The 11679-nt window shown below is 32.4% G+C and overlaps 1 protein-coding gene across 2 annotated transcripts; it reads left to right on the forward strand.

Annotated features, from left to right (window-relative positions):
• The first annotated feature begins 142 nt into the window (after positions 1 to 142).
• Positions 143 to 10404, forward strand: LOC136773938 (telomere-associated protein RIF1-like). 2 transcript variants are annotated; one of them, XM_066727925.1, is made up of 7 exons: positions 143 to 802; positions 963 to 1166; positions 1255 to 1546; positions 1627 to 1973; positions 2032 to 7692; positions 7770 to 8049; positions 8108 to 10404. In XM_066727925.1, the coding sequence occupies exons 1-7, from the start codon at positions 693 to 695 to the stop codon at positions 8810 to 8812; spliced, it is 7599 nt and encodes a 2532-aa protein (XP_066584022.1). In that variant the 5' UTR covers positions 143 to 692; the 3' UTR covers positions 8813 to 10404. The 2 variants fall into 2 exon arrangements, with proteins under 2 accessions (XP_066584022.1, XP_066584023.1); XM_066727926.1 differs by lacking the exons at positions 143 to 802; positions 963 to 1166; positions 1255 to 1546; positions 1627 to 1973 and having other exon boundaries at positions 2063 to 2179; positions 2277 to 7692.
• The last annotated feature ends 1275 nt before the right edge of the window (positions 10405 to 11679 follow it).

The following is an 11679-nucleotide window of genomic DNA, read 5'->3' on the forward strand; positions in this document are numbered from 1 at the left end:
GAAAACCTATATTTTACGTGACATACATTGTAAAGTTATAGTACTCACAGTTAATAAACGAACGTAGCCTAGTATTCGCAGTTTCAGTGGAGCGGTTTCAATTCAATCAATTGGTTTCAATCAAGTAGGCTTTCGAGTTCAGCTCAGCGCAGCACCGGCCGAATTAAGCTGCATCCAGCATCACCTATTGAAATCGAAACCTGAATTTGAATCGAAACTATCGACATGTTTCGATGTCTCGTTTCTTTGTCCCTATCATGTACTATAATTGTCTTATAAACAGAAACAGACTAAACAGAGTTTACACTTTACAGCAGTGAGCAGATTACAGAGTATACAGAGTCCCTCGACCCTCGAAGTTCTCACTGTTCTCAGTCAGTTTTCCGTGGTGCAAATACCACATTCACGATAGTTTAGCTCTTCGGTATATTCAAAAGATTCATCGATTCAGAAGTAATACCTGTTTTGGATTGTTGAGGATAATTTTGCAAGAAGTGATCCTATCAGTCACTCAGATACATACGTGAATAGTGCCAATTATCTTTCCAGAAAATCATTAGTGAAAATTTTGATAAATTCCGTTAATATGAAATTCTGTCCGTCTTTCGGGCGCGAAAATTGTTCTCATATTTGCTAAAAGTTAGCCGACCTGAAGAATGAAGTTTACAAAACTATTAATTCTTTAAAGAATAATGAACGCTGACATGTCTAGTGGAGTTCAGAACTTTCCTAAAACTCTTAAAATGCTGCGAGAAAATGCGACGGAAAAAGAAAAATGTGAAGCTTTAGCGTACATTGCCAGGTACTTAATCATTTTTTACAATAAATGTACATTTTCTGTGTACAAGGTTATATTTGCTATGTAATATAATAAATCTTAATTTTTTTAATATCCCAGAATATATAATTTAATGTAATACTTCTTATTGAGTAAAATATAAAATTGTTGAGATTATTTATAGCAATACCAGAAAACTGAAGACAATTGGAGCAATTAAAGAGGAGCAATATAAGGAACTGTGTAAATTGGTTGTTGGTGTTTTCACAAATGGAGAACTTGCAACTCAAAGAGAAGCATGTATTACTTTACACAATATTATTAAAGATTTTAAAGGCCATGACATCTGTCTTTTTGAAGCTGTCTTACAAACTTCTGGCAAAAAAAGGTGTGCTCAATATGCATTTGGTTTATTTCTAATATACTAATATAAATATATATTTAAATTTCTCCAAATTTTATGTCAAACAATTTAGACTTAAAGTTTTAAAACTTATTGAAACAATTGAGGACAATGCTGTAGCAGCAGCAGCAACTGATGGTTCTGTAACCTTTTTTAATGACTGTATGAGTACAGTAAATTCTGAACACATGAAATGGCTTAATCCGATAGCTTCCTTTGACCATTTAAATGAATTAACAAAAACCGAAAATAAATTTTTGTCAGAGGAACAAAAAACAGAGGAAGATATAATTAACTGTTCTCTGCAATTACTGACAAGATTGTATAAAGTAGCTATAGAAACTTCTGATTATAAAGTAGAAAGGGTAATGGAAAAATTATCTAAAAATTTTGTTTATTGGCCAATTATTAAAATAAAAATTGTATTTTTATTTTCTTCTTTTAGTTTCATAAATTAGTCATGGAGAAAGTAGTACTGCTAGCTTACATGGGCAATAAGAGACAACGTGCTGCAGCATTAAAACTGTTACAGCATTCAGCAGATACAGACTTAACAGTATACATACGTATGAAGCTTCCAGCTGTTTGGACAGACTTCCGAATGACCTTGCAATCGATTTATTGTAAGCGAATGCTTCTGTTAGTTGGAGGCTGCGAACTTGACTGGGCAGCACAATGGAGTATTACAATTCAACTTTTAGGAACAGACCTTCACCGTGGTGCTGGTTTAATCAATAATTTACTCACAGTTGAAGAGAAAGCTTTTAAATCTCCAGATACAATTATACGAAGGTAGTTTGCAATTCTGTTAACTTTTTAATATTTTATTTTATATATGTTTTTGTTTCAGACAAGCATTTTTATTGTGGAAACTGCTTATTGATAATTTTGCTCTTGATCCACAAGAACTTGCTTCTCCAAGAAGAATAAAACTATTGTGTATTCCTCTCAATGCCAAGAATAGCAAAAGTGAATTGATAGCACTTACAAAAATGGAGGTTTGGTGGCATTTAATTGTCAAGCTTTACAAGGACATAGACAAATTTACTAATCCCGTGATAACACAATTTTTGAATTTTTGTTTTGGACCACTAGGAGACACTCCATTACTTTCATCAAAATTCGATGTGGTTGCTTCTCCAGGTAAAAGATTTATGAAAACCAAAGTTGTTGCAATTGATGCCCTCTGTCAGTTACTTATTGCAAAAGAAGAAACTCAGCCTGTATTCAACCACATCTTAGAAGAAAGGCTTCCAGATTCAATGAGGGATACAGTATTTATAGAATGTTACAAATCTATTATTCATAGTGTTGGAGAGGTTTTACTTATACTTAGCCAGCTTCCTGACCAAGAGTTAATAAACAGACATCGGCTTGGTAAAATGCTATGGAAGAATTTAAATAACTATATCCAAAGGACAACAGCACCAATTAAAAGGGGCATGTACAGAGATATATTCTTAGTTGTTAACGAACTTGCAACTCATGTAACAGATAGACCAATGCTTAAAGATCTTTTGCTCAATGATGTAGTAATTGGATTATCTAATATTGTGAAGGAAGTTGAGTTTCATGATGATATAATATCAGAATTTTTAACTAAAATATTAATTCCAGTTGTGTTTAAAGATATGACAAAACATCATCTTGAAGCATTAAAGTGTCTTCTACGTTTTTATATTAAACCAACTGGAACTACTTATCAAACAAATACAATTAAATTTCTAAACTCTATACTTTTGCAGCTTGATTTGCAAAAAATGTCATATGCCAACATTACTTTAATCATTGATTTTTGGACTATAATATCAGAAATAATTTTGCATTATATGGAAAACCATCAAATAAATGAAGGAAATGCAGCTAATCACAACTTCAGTACAATTCAGTTTATACTGTCAATTCCATTTATTCATGTAAACACTAACTCATTACAGCAGATTGATAATGTTTCAAAGTTATGGAAAAACTTGTATAGAATTTTTGACATGCGTGCAGATTTAATTCCTACAGTTAAGCCCAATGAAATATTAGAGAACGTTTCAGACATGATGTTAAGTAACTTACAGAAAAATGAAGGCTGTTGTTTTCTTGTAATTTCCTGTCTGGAAGCTCTTTTGACAACAATAAATTATAATTGTCTACTCGATCAAAAGGATATACCAATAATTTTAAAATTAATAGTTAAAGCTGTAGAAGTTTCCTTTAACTATTCTCAATATTCTGATACTGAGGCAGTTTTGAAAATTTTAGCCTCGGTTTTAATCACAACGTTTGGGTTAAATATCAACAAAACAATTATATTTTTAAAAGCGTCTAAATCAGCTTTAGAGAAAATGATGAAGTCTAAATGTCAAGAGCTTACCAGAGAAATTGGTAGAACATGGGAAACAATAGTTAGTATTTTTAAAGGACTAAACAAACACTTAAAACCTGATTTATTGCAGTTGTATAAAGACATAATTTTGACAGGTTTGCATCATTCAAATCCAATTATAAAGGAGCAAACTATGTCAATACTAGACAAAAATAAATTAGATATCAAATCTAAATTGATATTTCAAGACTTGGAAAAAGAGAAACTTAAAGTTCAGAAACTAAATGTAACACAAGATACATTGTCACAGTTAAAAGATGATAAGATTAAACATGTAAAAATTGCTGGTAGCTTCTTAAATCGAAAAATTGAAAGCCCCATAAAGAATAAAAAAGAGAATGAGGAAAAGAAACTATTACCCCCTGATCCGAGCTCTCAAGACTATGTTTTTATTCCGACCAACGTAAAATATGACGTTAAAAGATTAACAGAGCATCAAATAGAATCGCTAAAAAGAAAACGGGATGATATTCCTGCAATGTATAATGATCTTTCTCAGTCTTCCTCTCAGGATACGCAAAAGTTACAGGAGTGGTTTGATAAAAAAGCTACTATTTTGCAAGATCAATCTGTTGATGATAGCAGAAATGTTCAAGAAAATCTTATTAAAGATATTAGCAATGTAAAAAATGTTGAAGGTACCACTTTAAACTGCGAAATATTAGCACCTCTATCTAATAGAAGTAAAACTGCTAAAGATGATCAGGGTAGCAAGAAATCTGAAGAGATAAAAATAAAGTCTGCACAGCCAGAGGTAGATATAAATAATGTGATTTTGGAAGAATCAAAAAGGTATTCTTTGTCTCCTGACGAGGTTCCTAATTCCATGACGATGGATCAAAAAGAACAAAAGTCAGAAGAATTGCAAGTATCTATAACAGTTAGCAAAAAGTTAAATTTTGATTCAAGGGAATCGTCTTCTGATGAGAGAGAGGAACCAAGTTCCTCTGCTGGAAATAAAAAGAGCGAAACAATAAAATTAGATAATGACGAAGAAAAAGAAGATAAAATTAATTTACGGAAAAAAGCGAAAGCTAATTGTGAAATGTCAAGTAAGATATTAAACGAAAAAGAAGAAAACAAGAGATGCAAAAAACGAAAATTTGATGAGGCTTCTGATCTTGGGCTTTCTCATCGTAGAAGAAGATTAGATTCTGAAGATTCTAATGAAAATGACATAAGCTTTACTGAACAGGAAGCACCTTCTACTAGTGCTGATAAATCTGATACAGGAAAATTAAGTAAGAAAACTAAATATGAGCTTAATAGGTTACAAATTAATATGGAGTTTGACACGCAGTTACCAAGTCGTCGCCGATCCAAAATTCTTGAAGAAGAAAAAGAGTTTACTGGCAGAAAATCCTTTACACCAGACTGTAAATTAAAGCTGAAAGTTGTTGAAGCTAAACAAATAGAAGTGAGAAAAACGCCAAAGCTGCCGGAAAAAAGTACAAAGGTAGATGGGGCCGGTGCAGGCAAACGAGGGAGGAAAAAAAGATCAGAGACTGTCCAGATGGTAGCTGAAACTCAACAAAACATTGAAAACGAGAATTCAGTACATAAACAAGATAATAAAGAAAAAGACCAAAAAATAGATCAATCTTTTATTAGTCAAGAAAAAGATGAAAATAAAACAATACAGGATGAAAATAAAATTGAACAAGTGGAAAGTCAGGATGATGAGGAGGATATAGTTGCAAGTTCTCAAGATTTATCGGCTAGCTCGAAAGTCGATAAAAAATTCAATGAAAAGCAGTGTTTCATTAAAATTGATAAAATTGAAAATTTTAATGCGAAGCAGGAGGTTGAAAAAACTGAGGAATCTCATTTGAATGAAGCCAAGCCTACACTGAAACAGGAGAATAATCCATTTACAGAAAATTCTGAAATGGATACGGTACAGAAGGGGAATGAGGAAGAGACTCAGAATAATTTAAAAGAACAACCGAAAATGTCAGAAGTAAAACAGAATGAAAACTCGACTATTAAGTGTTTAATAGAACTTTCTTCGCCTAAAAATGCTTTAAAGCGTCAAAAACAAAAATCATTCGTTCCTCAAGGAAGAGCGGCTCATATGCTGGGCTTAGTAACGAAGCAGGCTCTTCTGGAGAACGATAGTCAAACACCAAAAGAAGAAGAAGCATCCAAAAAATCTAAAATGAAGGACGAATCAGAGTCCACGGTGTCGAAAAAGGATAAAATGTACAAAGAAACAGATAGAATTAGTAGTCCTTGTGGTAGTAGACAAGAAAAAATATTTAATAACATGAAATCAGTAGATTATGCTTTATCCCCGGTTAAAACATTTTGTAACTTGAAAAATGATGGAGAAAAGATTTCTCCTAGGTCAGAGAAGTTTGAGGCCGGTGGTTCAATTCAGCAGATTTGTTTAGATAGTGAAAACGAGGATAATTCGTTGTTACCAAAAGAAAAAGATGAACTACCTTTATTGGAGTGGTCAGCTTCAAATCCTCCGTCATTAAATGCTTCTCCGAGTGCAAGTATCTTAAAGCGTCAGCGCTCAGTCATAGAAAACGAAGACATAGCTACACCGAGTAAAAAGAAAAGAGTTAGCTTTGCTGATCCGCCAGTTTCAAAAGAAATGGGCTATAGATTTAAGGAATGCCCTAGTATGATTAATAAATGGACTTCAAGATCTATTAAAAAGTATTCACCTCTTAAATTGAAGCAAACATTGTTAAAACTAATACACATCGATCCTAAAAAAATCGAAAAGGATGACATGCAGCTGGACAGCGCTTCTGATGTTGATTTACAGTGCGAAGGAGAGAGTAGGTTGTTATCAAAAATCGCTGAAGAGATGGAATTAACCGACGAAATGGCTATTGAAAAGGATGTCCTAGCGAGTAACTTTGATTCCACGGATGTAAATAATACTGAAAATATGGTCGTAAATACGGCTATTGGAGTGACCAGTGATATTATGTTACATGAAGTGCAGATATCATCAAATTTGTTAGAGAGCAGAGAAAAACAAGAAGAAGAAATAGAGGGGAGAAATATAGTATCCGTAATTGAAGATGAGAAAATGACTGTTATAGAAACCCAAGACGACATGTTTTTAGACATCGATAAAGCTACAAATTCCGAATCGTTCCCTCAGTTAATCGAAGAGACTAAGAATAACGAAAATACAAAAGCTACTAACACTAAATTAAATATAACGAATGACTCGGTTATTGATGCAGTTAATACAGAGGAAAGTAGATCCGAAACCTTGGAAGATACTGTGGACGTTCAAAATATAACCGGACTAAATTCTACTGCAAATTCTGACGAAATTTTTTGCGGGAAATTAATAAGATGTAGTACCCAAAAAACTGAAAGTAGTACCGGTGAGTTGGACACTTTACCTATTACAGATTCATTGTTCTCAAGCTTACCTTCAACTGATGACCCTTTACACAATGAAGCTGATATTCGTCCCGAGCTTTTAGATTCAATGAATCCAATTTATCCTGATTTGGTGAATTGCAAAGAGTCCATTTCTACTATTGTCAATCAATTGACCAATCCCTTGTGGGTTCAACATTTATCAGCTTACTTAAGCAGTAGGAACTTGAAGACGATTGGAGATATCGCTCAATTATCAGAACGAGAAATCAATAGAATGCCGGTTAAGGGATCATCCAAAATTGAGTATGTGAAAACCGTCTTGCAAAGAGTTGAGAAAAAAATGACAAAACAGGAAAATATAAATGCAGTAGAAAAGTCACCGGTGACTACTAATCTGACTGTTATTGTAGCACCGTCCACTTCTGATACTCAGCCTATATCTAAAGCACTTGCAAATGGTTTACTGGACGAAATTTCAATTACTATCCCTCATAATAAAGTTTCCAAAGAGAACGAATTAGGTGCTCAAACATCAAGCTCCTCTACACCTTTGAATAAAATCAATGAACTGATAAGTGGTGAAATAAGCCCTACTAAGCCTACTGAAGAGAATAAATCGTTTAATTTGTCAAATCTAGATATGAATGTTTCACAAGAAATTCATCCAACATCATCTAGCACGCCGCCATCAATATTACAAGGCCAAGCTATCAAAATGGTATCGACACCTCCTTCTATTAGTACTTCAAATTTGAATTTTAAAACTGTAACGAGCACGTAAGTGTTACAAACTTCATGATAAATGTAACGTTAATTCCATTTTATGACAATTGTATTTTTAATTTGCTTTTCAGTCAAACAACACAGCCCCTATCGTCCTCATTTACTCAAATATCACAAGATGCCACTTCTACTACGTCTAAAGACAATGAAAATGTTTCAAAAACAAACGAAACGGTTTCGGTGGGAACGGACCCCATTCCTTATAACGCCGTAACAAACGTTAAAACAGAAAGCAAATCTGTCGAATCGCAAATGGCGTTAGAAGATCTTCTGGATGAGATTGATGTAAATTTAGTACTTCAAAGTGCTGTTCGAAGATGTAGCGCGGAAAGTCTGATCACGGAGTACAAGGTAGTTATTTTTAAACCTATTAGATTTAATATAATAAATTACGAATTTTTCTTTTTAGCGTAAAATGCCGCATGTATCTGATGCTGCTCTAGAACGAGACACCATATCTTACATAGGAACAGGGAATCGAGAAATACATTTTAATGACAAGTCATTAAAGTGTATTTGTCGAGCTCTCGGAGTAAATAAAGTTCTGTTGAAGCTGCCGGATATTTTTTGTGCGGACAAACAATTTTTTAGCAAAGTTCTTAAAGCATACAGTCAAAAGATTAAACCAGCGGATTATTTGAACGCTGTAAGCTTTGACGAGATAAAAAATGTTATTTGTGAGAATTGCTCGTCGTCTGAGCTTGCCGAGTTATTGTCTAAAAAATTAAAGGAAGAAGAACAGGAAAATAATCGAACACCTATTAAAGACTCTACAAGCTTGAATGCGATGCTTAAGAGGATGCCCATGGATGTAATAATCAGTCATACTGTTGCAAACGAAGAATTAATTCCATCAAATATTGTATTAGACATAGCGTTACAAAATAATACACCAGAAGATATAGGTAATGCTATGGAGACTCAGTCTGCGACGATAACAAAAGGTATTTTTGACAAAATTTGGAAGTCTCAGTACGTAGTTTCTCATTTAAAAAATAATGAGATGTCTAAAGAATCTTTGTTGAATATCTTTAAAGCTGTAAGCTCGAAACTTAATTCTGAAGAACTTTTGGATGCGTTTCATGAAGCCATGAAGCAAAAGTTTACAGAATAAATGTAAAATAAGATTAATTTATTGATTTAAACTTAAGGAATTTTATTCAAAAATTCTTTCCAACATGACTTCTAAGTTTTTGTTGCTAATATTTTGTATGAATTAGGGATCACGAATCATGTACATTTATTAAGTTTTTACGTTATTTATGAATAGATTTGTAGAGGTCACTATAGAATGGATATTACTTTAACTAAAAGCTAGATCATATTTCCTACGTGGCTCTAGTTTTTTCAATAAAATGCTCATTTCCAAAGATATTAAGTAAAACATAGGGATACTGCATGCTTCGACAATTTCTTCCAATTTTGTTATTTTTTTTCATCAATTCAAAATTTTAGTCGCGTTGTGTACATAATCTTTCATATCTTGCTTGTTAATCATATTGTATTTTACTATTATTATTATTATTATAATTAGAGATTCGTACATAAAGTGATTATGCTGTGTGACTGCTGTTTAATATCCTTGTTTATAAAAATATTTTTTGTCATTCTAAATAACCACAACCTTACCATGTTCACAAGATATCTAATATGATTTTAACAAACATTTAGAATTCTTTCCAACTGAAATATAGTGTAGTTTTGATGTTACGGCGTTCGGAATAAACGTATGCAAGAAAAAAGTAAGTTAATGCTCGCTATAATTCCTGCGCTCTACAATATTGTTAATCTAAGCATGATGCGGTATCTAAATCTTTATCTGCGTATATCTTTATAATTAAAATCAAGGCAAAATATTGAAAATTACATATTTAGTGCATTTTTGAATCCATAATTAAAATTTTCATCTCTTTGGTTTGCCTTTTGCGGGCTGTGAAAAAAATTCTTTTAAAATATTTTGACCTGGAGATGTACGGAGGTCCAAAGATTAAGATTACGTACAATGTAAGCCGTTCACTTTTATTGTTATAGCATGCGTGGTTTGAATACTGTGACTATTGATGTTGTTTAGACAATTTAGCGCTACATTATGATTGATCGATTTAATGAACTTCGTCGATAACGATGCATATTTTACATAGCGATGACTTAGTGCTAAGATGTTTGTACACCACCATTCATTTGCTGACGTAATTTAGCTTGAAAAAATTCTAAATGTTTGCTGAGATATTATCAATTATGTTGAAAAAACTACAAAATTTTTGATGTTTAAAATTTAAAAAATATTGTATAAATAACGAAATTAAAAAGTCATCTCACCCTGACTTGAAACATGGATAAGTAGCAGACTGCAACATTGATTGTTAAAAATGTTTTGGAAACACTAAAAATTCATTATCGCTTGAAAAACAAACAGCACGATAAAATTGGGTTTTTGTTATTTTCGTTATAAATAACTATTTTCTAGATTTGCCTATTCCTTATTACATCAGTAATTATAAAGATGTTTAAAATAAGAAACGTTTCTACATATGTATGTTGATCTAGGTATTTATGAAAGAAATCTGACACAAGGCCCTCTAAATAGTTTACAAATAATAGTACAGTAAAAATCGATTGGCGTTTCCATCAAATGGTCTTTGATATGTATATCAACTCTACTTTATGTGTGACCTGTATTATTAATAAAACCATTTTTATACGCAATGAAAATTGTATTAGTTATTTTCAGTTTTAATGATTATAAATCGAATATCTAATTTAATTTTATTTAAATCAATTTTATCATGCTCTATTCATTCAATGATTTTTTTTATTCTACTCTAACATATTTCTTTAAGCTTTACTAAAACTTTAAAGGATACCTGCGCAATTGCCACAACGTGGATAACATTTCATTCGTTATTTTTATACTATTTATGCCTTCTAAAAAATATCGCCCTTGCACTATCAAAATGACAAATGTACGGTCAATTATGCACGATACTTTACATCCCCAAAAGATTTCGTATCAAAATACGATACCGATCGTTCGACGTCATAGGATTACTCGATATCCACCGGTTCTTACGTTGCAAATCCCTCGACTCGATATTACTGGTAGACGAAATAGGATAAAAATTCTTTTTTACGTTCTATTTTTATCATTATTGAATTGCATTAACAAGGATATTAGTCGCTACATTAATAACGATGAGGGCTTCACAAATAGCCCAAAGAAACGAATGAAAAACTGGAATAATTTTTGAAGAAAATTACATTTTATGAAATTTTCTTCTGAAAAAAAAAAATGCCAATTATTAAAGGTAACCTAGTAAAAATGTAGGCGAAAAAGAAAAGGAATGGAAAAGTAGCACTGAAGTACGGCTAATTTAGATCTTTATTGCGTGTAACCGCCAGAACCACCTACTCGCTATGCCTAACCTGAACTCTCTGCTTTGTCAAAATCTGCCCAACATTTTCCATCGTTTTTTGTTAAATTTCTTCACGGTGTAGGAAGCACGTTTAGAACTTTTCCTTTCAATTAAATCTTAATGAAGAATAAATTTCTTTTTAAATTGAATCGCAATTCTTAATTCAATTATTTTGATTAAACAGTTGAAATTTAATAAAATTCCTTCAAATACTTTCACAAAACTTGCAAGTAGCAATTATTAAAGAGCTTTCCTAGAATAATATAGTGCGCCATTATATATTTAAATTTGAAGTATTTTGTCGTTAAAATCGGGGAAGCGAAAAGGGAGATAGATATGACTTTCTTGTGAGTTTATAGGATGGGGAAGGATGAAAGAAATAAAGTTTTTTATATCATAAAATAACATTGATATTTAATGGTTAACACATCATACCTTTTTGCAAATCGTATTTGTGTGTAACAAGTATTGCGTGCGTACAGCTATATGTAAGGTGAGCCCATCGTGTAAGGGGGTGGTAAACGCCTGCGCGGGGGTTAAATGCACCCTATATAAAGGGACAACAAGC

The sequence above is a fragment of the Prorops nasuta genome, unplaced genomic scaffold (assembly GCF_024137725.1).
Source record: "Prorops nasuta isolate Cenicafe-Biocafe unplaced genomic scaffold, Cenicafe_Pnas_1.2 PNAS00005, whole genome shotgun sequence".
NCBI lineage: Eukaryota > Metazoa > Arthropoda > Insecta > Hymenoptera > Bethylidae > Prorops > Prorops nasuta.

Excerpts from the sequence above, each read along its gene's own strand:
- LOC136773938 (XM_066727925.1), top strand. The coding sequence starts at position 693 with ATGAACGCTGACATGTCTAGTGGAGTTCAGAACTTTCCTAAAACTCTT. Across the intron at positions 803-962 it reads GCTTTAGCGTACATTGCCAG|CAATACCAGAAAACTGAAGA; the intron begins GTACTTAATCAT and ends GATTATTTATAG. Across the intron at positions 1,167-1,254 it reads CAAACTTCTGGCAAAAAAAG|ACTTAAAGTTTTAAAACTTA; the intron begins GTGTGCTCAATA and ends CAAACAATTTAG.